Raw genomic sequence first — 14,755 nt, forward strand, 5'->3', positions numbered from 1 at the left:
TTTTTTTTTTTTTTTTTTTGAACTAAAATTTACGAACCTTTTATAAAACAAAAAATCAATCGAAAAATCTGAATCTCTGTAGCAAAAAGGTTTCCACTTTGAACTCACGAATGCAAAAAAAGGGTTTTTGTTTTTATTTGCAGAAACAGTACAATCAGAAACCCTAAAGAAACAACGAGGGATTTTGTATTTTTGCTTAACGAAAAGCCAAACCAAATCAAAGTTTTAATTTTTTTTTTAAGGGTTCGATCGAAATTTAAGGTAAAAAAAAAAACACAAAAGAAGGGTTTGGTTATGCAAAATCAAGAAGAACCCTAAATTAAATTCATCTGAAGCAAAATAAAACAAAAAGAAAAACCTTGCAGAGACGACAAAGATCTTCCCGAATAGCTCCAGAGAAAAGATCGACGAAAGCGAATCGCAATTGTGAAAATCACCGTTATGTTCTTAATATAACCGTTACAAAATTAAAACGAAACTGGGCTAAATTTTGATGGGCTCAAAAACTATTGGCCCATATATATATTGGTTTTGCGTTTTATTACTTTCTCAAGAATTATAGAGTAAGAAAATAAGAAAACTATTAGAGGGTTTGAGTCAATTACACGTTTCAATGCTTTATATAAGGGAAAATTTTATAAGTTTGTGTTAGGGTGAAAAGTAATAATATCTTCGAGTTTTTAATTTGATTAATTCTAAGGTTTGAGTCTATGACTAATGAGAGAGTTTTTAATTTGATTAATTCTTTTTTTTTTTTTTTTTAAATTGCAGTGGCGTGTAAAATATATATTCTTAAATGTTAAACGGAAAAGAAGAGTGGGATGGATTCTTAAATGTTAGATGATTTGAGAAGTCCAATGAACGAACAAGAGTGGGATGGATTTTTTATTCCAAACACTTTGTTAAGCGACGACCCTTACTTGCAGCCACAATCTCCTCACTTAGCCTCGAATGATGATGAGTTCCTCGGTGGATATGATTGAGGCATGTTGATCGAAGGCAGGTTGAATATTTGTTTGCCGATGAAGAAGATTCCTTATCCGAACCGACCTTATCTATGACAGAGAACCGCAACGATCACATGCCTTTGTCAGAGATTATTGTTGATTATAGCAGTGATAGTAATCCTGATGCTGATGCAATATCTGCAACGGTAAAACACATTCACCCAAGATTTCTTTATTGTTACTTTCTTTCCATGGAGTGATCTTTTGTTCTCACATTTTAATTATATTATGACAGAGTTATCATGGAGCATCTAGTCCAGGTGATGATACTATACTGTTGGTAGTTTGAATAGACACATTCTCCAGACAGACTAGTGGAGATGAGATTCTATCGTCGAATACAAACTCTTGCAATGATATACAAACTTATGGAGAACCTTCCATCAGTAGAAGCACCTGGCTATCTCAACTCACACGGCGCGTAATACGATCAAAACGACAAAAGGTTTTGCGTTGCTTCTTCTGTTGATTCCTTATGATTTTTTTTTTAACATTTGTTGGTTATATAAAGATAATGATTATGTAACTTCCCTCCACAGGTGAAACAAGATACATTAAGAACGGTTGATAGTGATACATCCATAGACGAGGATAGTGATACGGATGCTGAATCAATATCTGCAACGGTAAAGCACATCACTCATTTTCTTTTATCATTACGTCGGTTTATGGAGTAATATGTATTCTCACATTTCATTTTAATATGACAGAGTTTTACCAGGGTACTCCAGGTGATAGCGTTGGTAGTTTGAATATATACTTCTCAAGTTGTTCAAGCATAGACTCTTGCAATGATCTACAACCTTCTGCTGATCTTTCAATCGGTAGCACAACGCACTGTACCATCAAAACAAGAGGTCTTTGCTCTTATGTTGATTTGTTGCTACTTGTATCTTATAATATCTCAAAACATATGTTGGGTTTATAGAGATGATGATTATATGTGATTTACTTTTCAGGTGAAGCAAGGAACTCCAAGAGCCATTGATGAATCCATATTGAAGACAGAGAAGAAGGGGTGGTTTGTTATAGAGGAAGTAATGGATAAAATCCATAATGGTATATCTATCCCATGAGGATGATCATATCGGTTTTACTAACCGTCAAAGCCTGAACCCGCTGATATAATCTGGATCACGAGAGAAACAAAGCAGTTAGATCAAAACACCCTTTTTCAATTTGGCGTTTTCAAATTCTGCTTTCTTCTGATTGTTTTTAATAAAATGTAGATGAGTGTATATGAAGAAGAGCTAAACTAGATTGTTATCAACCTGTATGTATTTGTAATCTTATTTATCTAATAGAGTTTTTTTACCTATTTATTTTTATGGAACATAGGAATTTTGAACATAATCACCATATATGTCCATATAGCTGTATAAACCTTTATCTGTGTTTAGTCTAGCGATTGTTTGCTTTTAAGTGCGGGCGGTCGGAGTGGATAAATTCGTCACCGGTTTTCTTTATAATTTTTTTTTTTATCTTTAGGGAACAAGAGCTAAAACTAGATTGTTATCAATCTAATAGAGTTTTTTACCTATTTATTTTTATGGAACATATGAATTTTGAACATTATCACCATATGTATGGAGCTATATAAAAAACCTTTCTGTGTGTTTCGTCTAACGATTGTTTGCTTTTAAGTGCGGGCGGTCGGAGTGGATAAATTCGTCACTTGTCTTCTTTATATTTTTTTTTACTTATTTATCTTTAGAGTTATTTGGTAAAATAATACGTTTTTGAAACATAATTATAAGAATGATACACTCACTATTTACAATTAGAGAAACTCACATTTAACACTGTTGGACTGTTTTTCTTTTCTTTTTTGCCATTCAATAGTCTGTTTAATTACAATTGCTGCCATTGTACCTTCCCTTTTCTCCATATTTCTTGATTTCTTAAATAATTGTTAATATAAACTTTTTTTAGAAAACTTCTTAAATACAGAAAATTCGATATTTTTTTCTTTACAATTTGATATGAATTTTGTTTAATAATTTTTGAATTTATTATATACATATTTTATATCCGTATATTTTTTTAAGTGGACAGATGCCTATACACCTTATTAAATGTACAAATGTCTGTACACATAATTAAATGTACAGATGTCAGTACACATTATTAAGTGTACAGATACAATTTTTACAAAACCATTGTGGTGTTACAGACATCTAAAATCCTAAAAATTAAATAAATTACATTTGTACACATAATAACGTGTATAGATATCTGTTCATTGTACAATTAATAAGGTGTACAGATATTGTCGGATAGTTTGAATCTATCCAATAAGTTGGAAGGTTTAAACCGTACACAAATTTTGTTGGACGTTTTAAATCTCTCCAACATGCTAGATGGTTTAAACCATACTCAAATATTGATGGACAATGTAAATCTATCTAATATGTTAGATGGTTTGAACCGTACACAAATATTGTTGGACGAGTAGAATCTATCAAATATGCTGGATGACTTAAACCGTACACAAATATTGCTGGACGGCATGCTGAATGGTTTGAACTGTACATAAATATAGATATTTTGAATAAAATTATATTTGAAATCATTAAAACAAAATGTATATCAAATTATAAAGAAAAATACATAGTTTTTTTGTATGCAGAAAAAAATTGGAAACAAAAAGTATATTAATAAATATTTGAATAATTAGGAAAAGGGGATTGTAATGAAAAAAAAAAGAAAAAAAAATATTAATATATATAGAAAGAGAAAGAGAAAGAGAAAGAGAAAATAAACATAGAACAAAAAAAACATCCAAAAAAATCAAGGGTTTCATCCATTTTCTTTTTTCACTCTCTCCTCTTTCTTCCCTCTTTCTTTCCCAAATGAATCGATTCCGGCTTTTAAGTAAAAATTGTCAAATGCCCGTGACCCACATAAATTTCTATCTCTTACCATTTCTGTCTCTGAACACCCACTTTTTTCCATTATAAATAGGGACTGTATCAAACTTATAATTAAGTTTCAGAAACATACTAAAACACCAAGACCTTTATCTTTATGGAACAAGCTAAACTAGATTGTTACAAGCTAAACTAGATTGTTATCAACCTGTATTTGTAATCTTATTTATCTAATATAATTGTTTGCTTTTAAGTGCGGCGGTCTGAATGGATAAATTTTTTTTTTCACGGATTGTATAAAATAAAAAGTGATCTAATCTACAAATTCTGTAGATTACCATTCGTCCCCCACAGGCATCAACTACTACCATTCGAACCCTACTCGCACTCTCCCTACTATCTCTCTCCCTACCCTCTCCCTACTCACTCCCTACTCTCCCCAATATTTTCACACATACATCTATCTACGAGAGTCTACACATACATCCATGATACACATACAGTCATACACACACACACATCCACGATACACTACACATACATCCATGATACACATACACATCTATGATACACATACACCCATCATCCAAAAAAGAAAATTTACAGCTTACACATGGATTCTGGAATTAACTTCAAAGGCTGGTCAAGAAAGCAGCAAGCAGAAGAAGAGGGAGAACTCGGGCAGAGTCTGGAGAATTTAAAAGGCTGGCTATATCTCCACTGCAAATTTAATAATCAAAATCAATCATCATTACAATACTTTTCTGCTTATCAAAGAAATAAAAAAGATCAATAAATCATTTTTAGACAAAAACGGTTCATTCTTTGTATTTATCAAAAAAAAAAAAAAAAAATATTAAGAAACCACTTCTATGTTTTCGTTTTCTTAGACAGAACATATTCATAAACATCTCAAAATAACCATACATATAATTCTCAAATCACTGAACACAAGACAACATGATATTGACGACGAGAAAAAAAAAGACAGCATGGTATCATAATTAAACACGGCACATATATAACTAAAAATCAGTTTGTGTTTAAGACAGATATGTAGCTAAAAAATAGTTTATTAGGCCATATACGATAGACTTAAAGTAGAGCATCATGTTTGTTTAACTCGATTAAAAATGTTTGAAAGATGACAAACAAAGTAACTAGCAGAGACTAACAAGAATCTCTTCTAATGGTAAAATAAAACCAGAGGAACTAGACCAGAGTACTTCTACCTGTAAGATGATGCTTTGATGTTTACTTCTACCAGACCAGAGTGAGAACTGAAGTGGGAGAACATAATTAAGAGAATTATAAAAAAAACTAGAGTGTACTTGACATTTGTAAGAAGAAGAGATTTGTGTCCGAAGAAAAGAGTAGTAGCAGTACTTATAGAGTTCATTATCTTAATTTTTTTTCATTTTAATTAAATATTAGTTCAAACGGTCATAAAAATGTTACCGTTGCACAACGTTCATATTTTCACCTACTCTCAAATCAAATAAAAACGTTGGAACAATATGGGAAATCATAAACGCACTCAAAATTTTCAAGTAAAATATTACTAAATAATTTTTTCTTTTTTTATCCAATCTTTTGTATTTTTTTTCAGGTTATAATATCTTTTATTCGTAATAATATTTGAAATGTGTGTAAACGAGAGAACTCAACTGTTCTCAAGCTTACAGGTTTGGTTTGGTTATAGTTAGGACTTTTACTGATTCAGTTTCTCTTCAAAGTGGGGAGCATATCTACAGTAGTAATAATGTAAGTTAATAATCATTAACAATTAATAGTATAATTACTAGTTATTTTCGAATTGTTCATGGTTTAGTGATAAATGATACAATTCCAATCAGGAGATCCAAAGTACTCTGATCAATCAAACACTAGTTCTATCTTTGACATTCTTAAAGTCTCCCAAATCGTGTCATGACACTTTCTACTTTGTTATGCAAATTTTTGCTATCTCTTTGATATTTTATTTTAATGTTTTGACTTACAAATACATCATATGAAAGTAACGTCTGATCTTCCATACGGATTAAAAGATTCGAAAAAAACAGGAGTGCCACTAAGCAAATGTAACAGAGGGAAGCAAACTTGGTACATGTTTGTTCCCCCAGCTGCGTGTTAGAAACTGGGAATTTGTGTTCGAGGAACTGGAGTGCACTTAAGCGGGTGAACCATTGTTAGGTTCATTCCTCCAGAAGTCTCCTCCATGTTGACCTTATCTCCTTGGATTTTCCAATCAAAGCACTGCACCATCACTCCTATTGCTGTTCCGACAAATATAGATGCTAGATTCACTCCAGGACATCCTCTTCTTCCACCGCCAAAAGGAAGATACTTAAGTGATTGCTCTTTCTCTTCTCTTAGCTCTGATCTTGAAGAAGCTAAGAACCTCTCCGGCTTAAACACAAGTGGATCTTCCCAAAGATCAGAATCTCTCATCACTGCATAACTATTAATAATCAGTGTCATCTTCTCCGGTATGTAGAACCCTTCGATCTCACATCTTTCTTTAAACGACCTTACCAAGAGAGGCACTGGTGGGTGCAATCTTAGTCCTTCCTTAACCACTGCTTGCAAATAAGTAAGGTTTGGTATATCCGTTTCTTGAATCAACCTTGATTTCCCTACAACTGAATCAATTTCTTCTCTCAATTTCTCAAGAACGTCGGGGTTGTTAATGATCTCTGCCATTGTCCATTGTGTTGCTTGCGTTGACGTATCAGACCCTCCAATGAAAAACTCCTGCAGTGAGAAGAATACTCAGAACATTTAATTAGAACTAAGTTTCGTTTGGATCCTCAAATGAAATCGACATACTAAGGAACATTTACCACAAAAAAAGCCTTGATCTGATTCATAGTGATCTTATACTCTGCGTTTTCGTCTTCATAAGCTGCCATCAACACGTCCATCATATCCATACCTTGATGCTCCTCGCGTAGCTTCTCTTTGTGTTCCACAAGAATCCTCTCTAGCAGCTCATTGAATCTGTTGGAAACACTCATTATGTCCTTCTTGAATAGTGGGATCCCAAGCTTCTCAAGCGGTGTGCGTAGTATAGCTGCCAAGAAAAGCTTCTTCGTCAAGCCATATGATTCATCCACCAATCCCCTGACTCTCTCTGTCTCACCGTTCTCCTCTGTAAAACTCCTTCCCATGATCATCCTGCACAAGATGTTGTTCATAAGGTTCTTCACTTCCTTACTGATCTCAACGCTCTCGGCCGTCCTCGCCTTATTGAGAAGGATGTTGTAAAACCTCTGAAGCTCTTCAGCTCGGATACCTCGTGACCACTCGAGCGAGTGTGACTGTGGTCGGAGCAGCTTAGTTGCCATAAGCTTCTGCATGAACTTCCAGTAATCTTCATAGGGAGCGTTGACTATTCCAAAAGATCCAAACACGAGGGACTCATCGACAGCAGCATCACCCCGAGAGGAGACGTTCACGTCGTGGGTCTTGAAGATCTCGTAAGCCACTGATGCTGAAGAGACGAGGGTGATGGGGGCGTTAAAGATCCGGAGATGAAGAAGAGGTCCATACTTGGAAGAGATTTTCTGAAGAGACTTGTGGGTTAGATCAGAGAGGAGAAGGTGAAGATGACCAATGATTGGCAGTGACGGAGGGCTGGGAGGACGATCACAGTCTCGTGGGTCCTTTGGTTTCTTGAAGAAGAGAGAGTAACACAGGAATGAAAAGAGACACAAGAGGAAGTAAATGAAACAGTTTTGATAGTCAACGATGATCATTTCAGCCATTGTTGCTCAAAAGTGAAGAGGCTGATGAAACCCAATCAAGAATCAGTTAACAGACAAATACTCAAAGACCGTGTAATATTTATTATACTACATCAATCATACTTTGTTTATTATATTCATGAGACCGACGGGTTCCGTTTGGAAGTAACGTAAAAGAGTGGAAACCTCGGGTTTCTTAATCTTATCGTAATAGTATTATAAGTTCCTAGTCATACTCGTGATCACATTAATACTCTTTTCTTACTCTCTCTCTCTCTCTCTCTCTCTCTCTCGTTCAAACGTGATTACTATGTATAATAAATTATCTATAAGTTGAACAAAGTCTATTGTTCTTTGATCTCTTAAGATCTTGAAAAGCCATGAGAAATCAAAGTCATCCTACATTTATTCTTATCACATAGGTGTTAGACAAAATAATCTTAAAAGAACCTAAAGAAGATTATGAGATCACAAATTCTTTAGAAGAGAAGGGAGTAGTTTACATGACAGATGCAAAGTGTTTCAAGGACATTGGCCCAGAGATCTGATCCGCTAAGAATCTAACTGAGTGTGCAACGAAACACACTGCTAAGCATCTGCTCGTTGTTGATTCAGTCATCACTAGTGAAAATAATGAGGAAGAAAAAAACAAAACAAAACAACTTGTCATGTGTAAGGTCGATAAATCTTATGCACAACACAACACAGAGTTAAAGATCTTACCTTTAAGAGCAACTGCGTTTGATGTTAAAACGAGCATATCTACGATGAAGATCACAGAAACCGGGAATTCCCAGACCTATAGCCAATGTTACAGACATACCTGATTTTAGCATTTACAGACCTTATATCTTCTCTGGTATCATTCATTGGTTTCAGAGCTTAGCATGGAAGCAAGAAGAGGCTATGATATTATAGACAAGATTCTGAGAGAAGTCATATGAAAACATACCTGCATAGCGAATAGAAAGATCTTGACATAACTCGAGATTAGAATCCCCAAAAGAATCTCTTTTACTCTGCAAATCATATATGACTTAACTTTATATTCAGGGCGTAATGACGATATATACTTTGGCAAAATTCACAATAAGAGAAGACCAATATACCTTGACATGACCAGCATCATCTTAGCAGCAAGTGCAAATGACAAAACAAATGCGAAATTCGAAGATAGTACATTGACCAGAACCTGTTATGTAAGTTCAACTACATTTACTAACAACATTCTCTCATAAACAATGCTCAAGATAGAGGAACCAACCTCAGAAGATGCAAGAACAAAGCTCATGGACAGATTTGATTCGTCATCGGTTCTTCGCATCAACAAGCTTCGATCTTTTCAAAAGAGTTAAAGGCTCTCTCTCCAAAAATGAGAGTTGTAGAGAGTATATAAACATAAAAATCTTAAAGGATACAAGTATCTAGAAGAAGATAAGCCAACACCAATTTCCATATTAAATGCTGCCACATTGTGAAATCCTCTAAAAGATCAGAAAACTATTTTGTAGAGCATTGTAGAACTAGAAAGAATCAAACCTGAAGATCTGAAGTTCCTTGATTAACCACATTGTAGAGTAAGTGTCTGTATGCTTTTGTTTTGTGAAGAATCAAGTCGATGAATATAATCTGATAAATCCAAGAAAAACAAAACTGATCAACACAAAAAGCATAAAAATTGAAACTTATAAAGAAAGAATAAAAGAGAGATAGAAGGAGACCATTAGCTCACACTCGACATATTCGTCTGCTACTTCCTCACAATTCTCCTACCAAAAAGTTACATAAAAAAAAAAAAGCTTTAAACTTTTGGGTACTAGAGAGAGAGAGAGAGAGATTAAGGAGGAGCCCTAACAATTAAAATAAAGGAAAAAAGCTTACGCATTTCATCAGCCGAAAATTTCCAGGAGAGTATTGAATGAACAAGGATTTAGCTTTATGCCCACACTCCACACACCTCTTCTTCTTCTCTCTCGCCATCTCTCCCCTCTCTCTCTCTCTCTCTCTCTCTCTCTCTCTCTCTCTTTAGTTTATTAGAGTTTAGGGGTCAGTTTCGTTTCCGGGTACAAAAGATCGGACCTTTTTGTTCGGGTCTTACTTGGGCTTTAATGGGCCATTATTTTATCCTTTTTCTGGGCTTAAGCCCTATTTTGTTGAGGGGACTAATACTCAAATTTCTAGCTATTTTGTGTTACATAATTTCTAGCTCTATCAAAGTGTTGTAAACTTTTTAATGGATTATCTCTAAAAAAAGAAATTAAATGCTTCTACAAACGATTTATTTCAGTCATGTGTTTTTCTTTTATAAAGTTGCTGGATGCATCATGGCAACGTTATATTACATATAACTTTGGTTTTAATGTTGAAGGCATATAACTTGAATCTTAATTAGATTGCATTACTGTAGCAAACACTATATATATTAAGTGCCTCAGTCATTGTGGAGATTTTAATTAATTATTGATGGTTCATACATGTTTGTTCTTCAATTATGATTAAGGAATCCGAACTTAATATTTTATACTGTTTTGAATCAAACTGACTCTACAACCAAGGGAGAAAAAAACGACATTGGAAACAAAAAAAATAGTAAATAAGTTGTTAACAAGAGAAAGAAACTCTAATTAGCTAAATTAACGAATAGAAAGTGGCTGATGCTTACTGATGGGGTTGAGGTCTGAAGCTGCGTAACCATCTGTCGAAGCGGTCCATAAGTGACAACTCCATCTTCGTCTTCGGAACAACACTAACAGTACTGGGGGAAGTTGCGGCTTTGGTGAGTGGTGGTCCGACCACGACACGAAGCTTAAGCCCTGCGTCACATTGACCTGTCTTCGAGCTAATGAAGTAGTGGACTCCTGGTTTGGTGAGCGTGACGAGATCATGCCCCGTCTTGTGCACCGCTACGGGAGCAGTCGGGTCGCAGGATATGAATTCAAGGTCTCCGCTGATCTCTAAGACGTCGTTGACTTCGTTTCCGTATTCAAAAAGAAGACTATCTCCAACATTAAACTGCTGCTTCTCACCCCAAGTGTAAAAGTAGTCAATCTCTTGATAAACGCTCCATTCGACCTTGTATATTTTTCCCCAAGGAAGGATCTTGCTTGGTGTTGGTGGAGGAATGGGACGTGACGGGTCATAGACGACAAGGACGTCGAACCTCTGTCCGGCTGCGCATTGAGCTCATGAAGTAGTGTTCTCCTGGCTCCGTGAAGGTTACCACATCATGTCCGGTTCTGTAGACGGCTTTAGGGGATGAGGAATCGCAGAATTCGAATTCTAACGCACCGTTCACTTGAGTAACGTCGTTGACGTTTGGATCGTACACAAAAACGAGAGAATCTCCCACGTAAAACACTTTATCCTTGGCCCATTCGTAATAGAAACCTTCTTTGGCAATCCATCCAGCCGAGTCCCCAACGGTGTAGACAGTAGCCGAACAAGAACCAAAGAGAACCGTGAAGGTTGTTATCACCAGCAGCACAAAGAGGAAGATCTTCTTCATTGTTGTGGCCATGATTAGATGAACAAATTGACAAGGGAAGAAGAAAGGTTGTGAGAGAGAGTTTTGTTGTGTTGTGTTGTGTTGATGATTGATGAGTTGTGAAGAGATTACGTTGCCCTATCAATGTTTATATAATGCTTTAGTACCACATTCCTAATCCTTTTAGGATTTTGTTTTGTTTATTTCTTTTTCTCTAAATTAACCGACGATATATATATTGAATTAAAAAAAAAACATGGTTTCTCTTTGCTTTTCTTATTACACCTTTTCTGATTAGGTTTATCTGTTCTTATCAATGCATTTATTTATAAAATAGCCTATATATATATTTTCACTACTGAATAATATAATTGGATATTTATTTTAGTTTCTATAGAACAAAATATATCTCTTATCTAGTTATTTTAAAATTTGGGAGTTATTGTTTCCTCTATTAAATGGGGTTAGTTTCTTAGACCAATCATCTCCTATGGTTTACTTTATTTTTTGCTTGAAAAATAGAGCAAATGTTTACTCCAATAGTTGACTCTATTTTTTACCAAAAAAAATAATCTATTATATTTTATTATATAATCTGTTTTAACTTCTACCATAGTCCTCTTAATTAAAATTTTTACAAATTCAACCAACTTAGTTTATTTTAAATATTTATCTAATAAAATTATGATATTATTAAAATAAAATGTCATAACAAACTATAAATAGAAGATACAATGATTAATACATATTTATTTAAACACCATCATTAGTATAAATTTTTAATTTCATAACAACCCACATAATTTTTATGATATCCCAAATATTTTTTAGGTATAAAATGATAAGATATCAAAATTGAGAAAACATGGGAGTTGATCTTAACGCTAGAAAAAAATACAACAATCAAAATTGTAAACTATTCTTTCTTTCTTTTCCTTACTTTTACCAAATTGATTTTTTTCCTTTCTTCTAATTTGAAAATATATTTAAGATATTTATTTTTATTTTCTCCTAAGCAATTTTTTATTTGGTATAGTGTCTATTTAGTAATCTAATTTAAATTTTTAAAGATTTTCATACATGTATAGATAAAAATATTATTTAGCTGGTCAAATCTCTATCTTGTAATCTACTTCTTAATTTGTTGATGTTTTTTTTTAAGATATTTCAATTTACATATATAGATACTAATCAACTTTTTCCAGGCGTCCACACATGGTTCCTCGTTGCTTCTTTGCTCTCATCTTCCTATTCTTCTTACTTATTTCAGCTTTCTCTTTTGCAGGTTTTAATCAAAAGATTCAACTTCAACAAAAAGCAATAATCTGCTAACTTGAAAATCCAAACAAGACTGATTGATGATAAAGATCACTATTGCTTGCAAGGCTTTTTTTTTGTTTCTGCCTAATTTAGTTTCTCAGTTTTGATTTTGTACACCCATTAAAAAAATAAAATCCAAACAAGACACGTACGATTGTACGGACGAACGATTATAAGCAATCATCAAAACAAGAAACCAACGAAGTAAATGAGAATAAATAGTAGAAATTTTCTTTTTGGGATAAAGTAAAAAATGAAAGAACATATTATACCTTTTGTATTTCTTTTTCCAAGTTATTATTGAAAACTGAAATTGTCCTTCCATAGCTTCTCTTTTTTGTTCTATGTCCATAACCTACAAATCTCTTTAAACCAGGCAAAGACAATAGTAACCAAACAAACTAAAATTGGACCATGGGTAGAGAGAGAGAGAGAGAGAAAGAGACTTTTGAAACTGCCCATTAGCTTTAGAATGTACCATGAAACTTTGTCAGCTTAGCTAGAGATAGGCACAGAGAGTACAATTCATCATAAAACTTATAAGCTTGTCTTCTCCTTCCCAGTTATATATACATCTCAAACTATATAAAGTAAAAAAAAGTTAAGATATAAAGATGAAAATTTTTAATTCATGGATTTGGTGTATGCAGCTCAATATGATGATTTAATAAATTTAGAAGATTTTGAGTAATTATACAAAAGGTGACTATTTATTTAGATATAAGCTCAACATAGTAATTAGGGCTCAAGCAACATGTTGAAACAAAACCTCAAAACCAAACATTATAAAACCAATATAGGTATAATATAAAGCCCGGCCCGGGTTATTTTCCCACTACATATTCTGATATTCCCCAATTGCCCAAATGACCTAATGATTTGAAAGTTTGAACGAACTTAAAATAAGGAAACAAGAGGATAAAATTAAAGAAAAATGGTGAAATAATTATATATTTTTTTATTTTATTCTATCTTTAGAGCTCTAAAGATTTCCCTTTCCTCTTATATTCTTCATCATCACATAGCTGCATCGCCGAAGAAGTCCCTGCACCCATTTCGCCACGTGGCGACCTCCAAGGTGATTGATCATCGTCTCTGATCACGACCGGAGACGAAGAAGAGTGACCTGCGACTCCCATCTCGCCACGTGTCTCCCCTGAAGAAGAAGACTCTTCCACGTCAACCCCAAACAGCCTCAGCTTCCTCGTCGCCGACGGCTGAGGAGGCGCCGGTGGTGGAACCCTCATAGCAGGAGGAAAAACAGGAACTGAGGCATAAACCAACGGTGACCCTTCGTAGTAACGCCCTCCGTAAACAAATCTACCATAGCCATACACTGGAGACTCCCTTTCTTGATATTGGTTATGATGAAACGGATGAAAACTCCGGTGGCTTGGCATGGAATATTCTGGCGCCGGATAGAAAGTAACCGTTGGATATGACCCGAAACTTAAGCCATGCTGGTTACGTTCAGCTTTATGGCTCCAATCGATGAGCACTATTTGCAGACGTCTCTCCGGTGCGTTATCGTCGGGGATGTAACCACGGTGGAAAGAGACGGTGTCTCCGGAGGTGAGTTTCTTCTCTTTCACGAAACGGCTCCAGCCTTTGGTCATCACGTAGCTTTGGCTACTGTTCCAGTACGAGTAACGAAACCTCCACATCTTGCCGAGTCTGTCTTGGAAATCCAAAAATATGCCATTTTGATTGTCCTCTAGAGGGAAGTAGTTCTCTGCATGTTGCTTCGGAATCACGAGCCGGTTTAGTTTACCGACGTCACTTGGAGTCAACACTTTGTCGAACATGTGCTCTCTCATCTCCGAGTTGAAGAAGTAATTGTTGGTACCGGAACCGGTAGCTCCGATCTCGGTGAGTTCTTGGTCAGGATTCGTTGTTGAGATATTCATCGAAACCAATTTCAAGATCTTTCAAAAGTATCCAACTACTTTTTTTTTTTTTTTTTTTTTNACCAATTCAAGATCTTTCAAAAAGTATTTCAACTTTACTTTTATGGATCTGATGAGTGATTGTTGACAAGATGATGACCCAATACAAAATCCTTCAACATACATGAGATAATAATATTAGAAATCAAATTAAAATCACTACCGCAATACCAAGAAAAATATATATATTTTAATTAAAAAATTAAGTGAAGAACAAGAACAAAAAGAAAGAAAAACAAAAAAGTGAAAAAAGAAAACCCTAGAGAATCCAGAAGAAGAAGACAGACGTACTCTTTGTGTTTGCTTTCTTCTTCTGATCTTTTCGTTGACTCCAAAAGAAAATATAAATGAAAATGAAATCAATGGTTTCGAGTTTAGTTGG

The 14,755-nt window shown here is 34.6% G+C and overlaps 2 protein-coding genes and 3 pseudogenes across 2 annotated transcripts; 1 reads left to right on the plus strand and 4 right to left on the minus strand.

The window, feature by feature from the left end:
- On the plus strand, positions 834–2,121 carry LOC104738525 (annotated as a pseudogene).
- Positions 5,825–7,840, minus strand: LOC104737627 (cytochrome P450 705A20-like). Its single transcript, XM_010457847.1, has 2 exons — positions 6,721–7,840; positions 5,825–6,631 (listed from the first exon to the last, which is right to left on the minus strand). Exons 1-2 carry the CDS (start codon positions 7,642–7,644, stop codon positions 6,008–6,010), a joined length of 1,548 nt encoding a protein of 515 aa, XP_010456149.1. The 5' UTR covers positions 7,645–7,840; the 3' UTR covers positions 5,825–6,007.
- Positions 8,007–9,652, minus strand: LOC104737626 (annotated as a pseudogene).
- On the minus strand, positions 10,282–11,140 carry LOC104738526 (annotated as a pseudogene).
- Positions 13,251–14,387, minus strand: LOC104737629 (B3 domain-containing transcription factor NGA4-like). The gene has a single exon (XM_010457849.2). The coding sequence runs from the start codon at positions 14,332–14,334 to the stop codon at positions 13,402–13,404; it is 933 nt and encodes a 310-aa protein (XP_010456151.1). The 5' UTR covers positions 14,335–14,387; the 3' UTR covers positions 13,251–13,401.

The sequence above is a fragment of the Camelina sativa genome, chromosome 13 (assembly GCF_000633955.1).
Source record: "Camelina sativa cultivar DH55 chromosome 13, Cs, whole genome shotgun sequence".
Taxonomy (NCBI): domain Eukaryota; kingdom Viridiplantae; phylum Streptophyta; class Magnoliopsida; order Brassicales; family Brassicaceae; genus Camelina; species Camelina sativa.

Bases quoted from the DNA above. Each gene is read 5' to 3' on its own strand.
- LOC104737627 (XM_010457847.1), bottom strand. From the start codon at position 7,644: ATGGCTGAAATGATCATCGTTGACTATCAAAACTGTTTCATTTACTTC. The intron at 6,632-6,720 runs GTAAATGTTCCT...TTCTCACTGCAG, and splicing joins AGATCAAGGCTTTTTTTGTG to GAGTTTTTCATTGGAGGGTC.
- LOC104737629 (XM_010457849.2), bottom strand. From the start codon at position 14,334: ATGAATATCTCAACAACGAATCCTGACCAAGAACTCACCGAGATCGGA.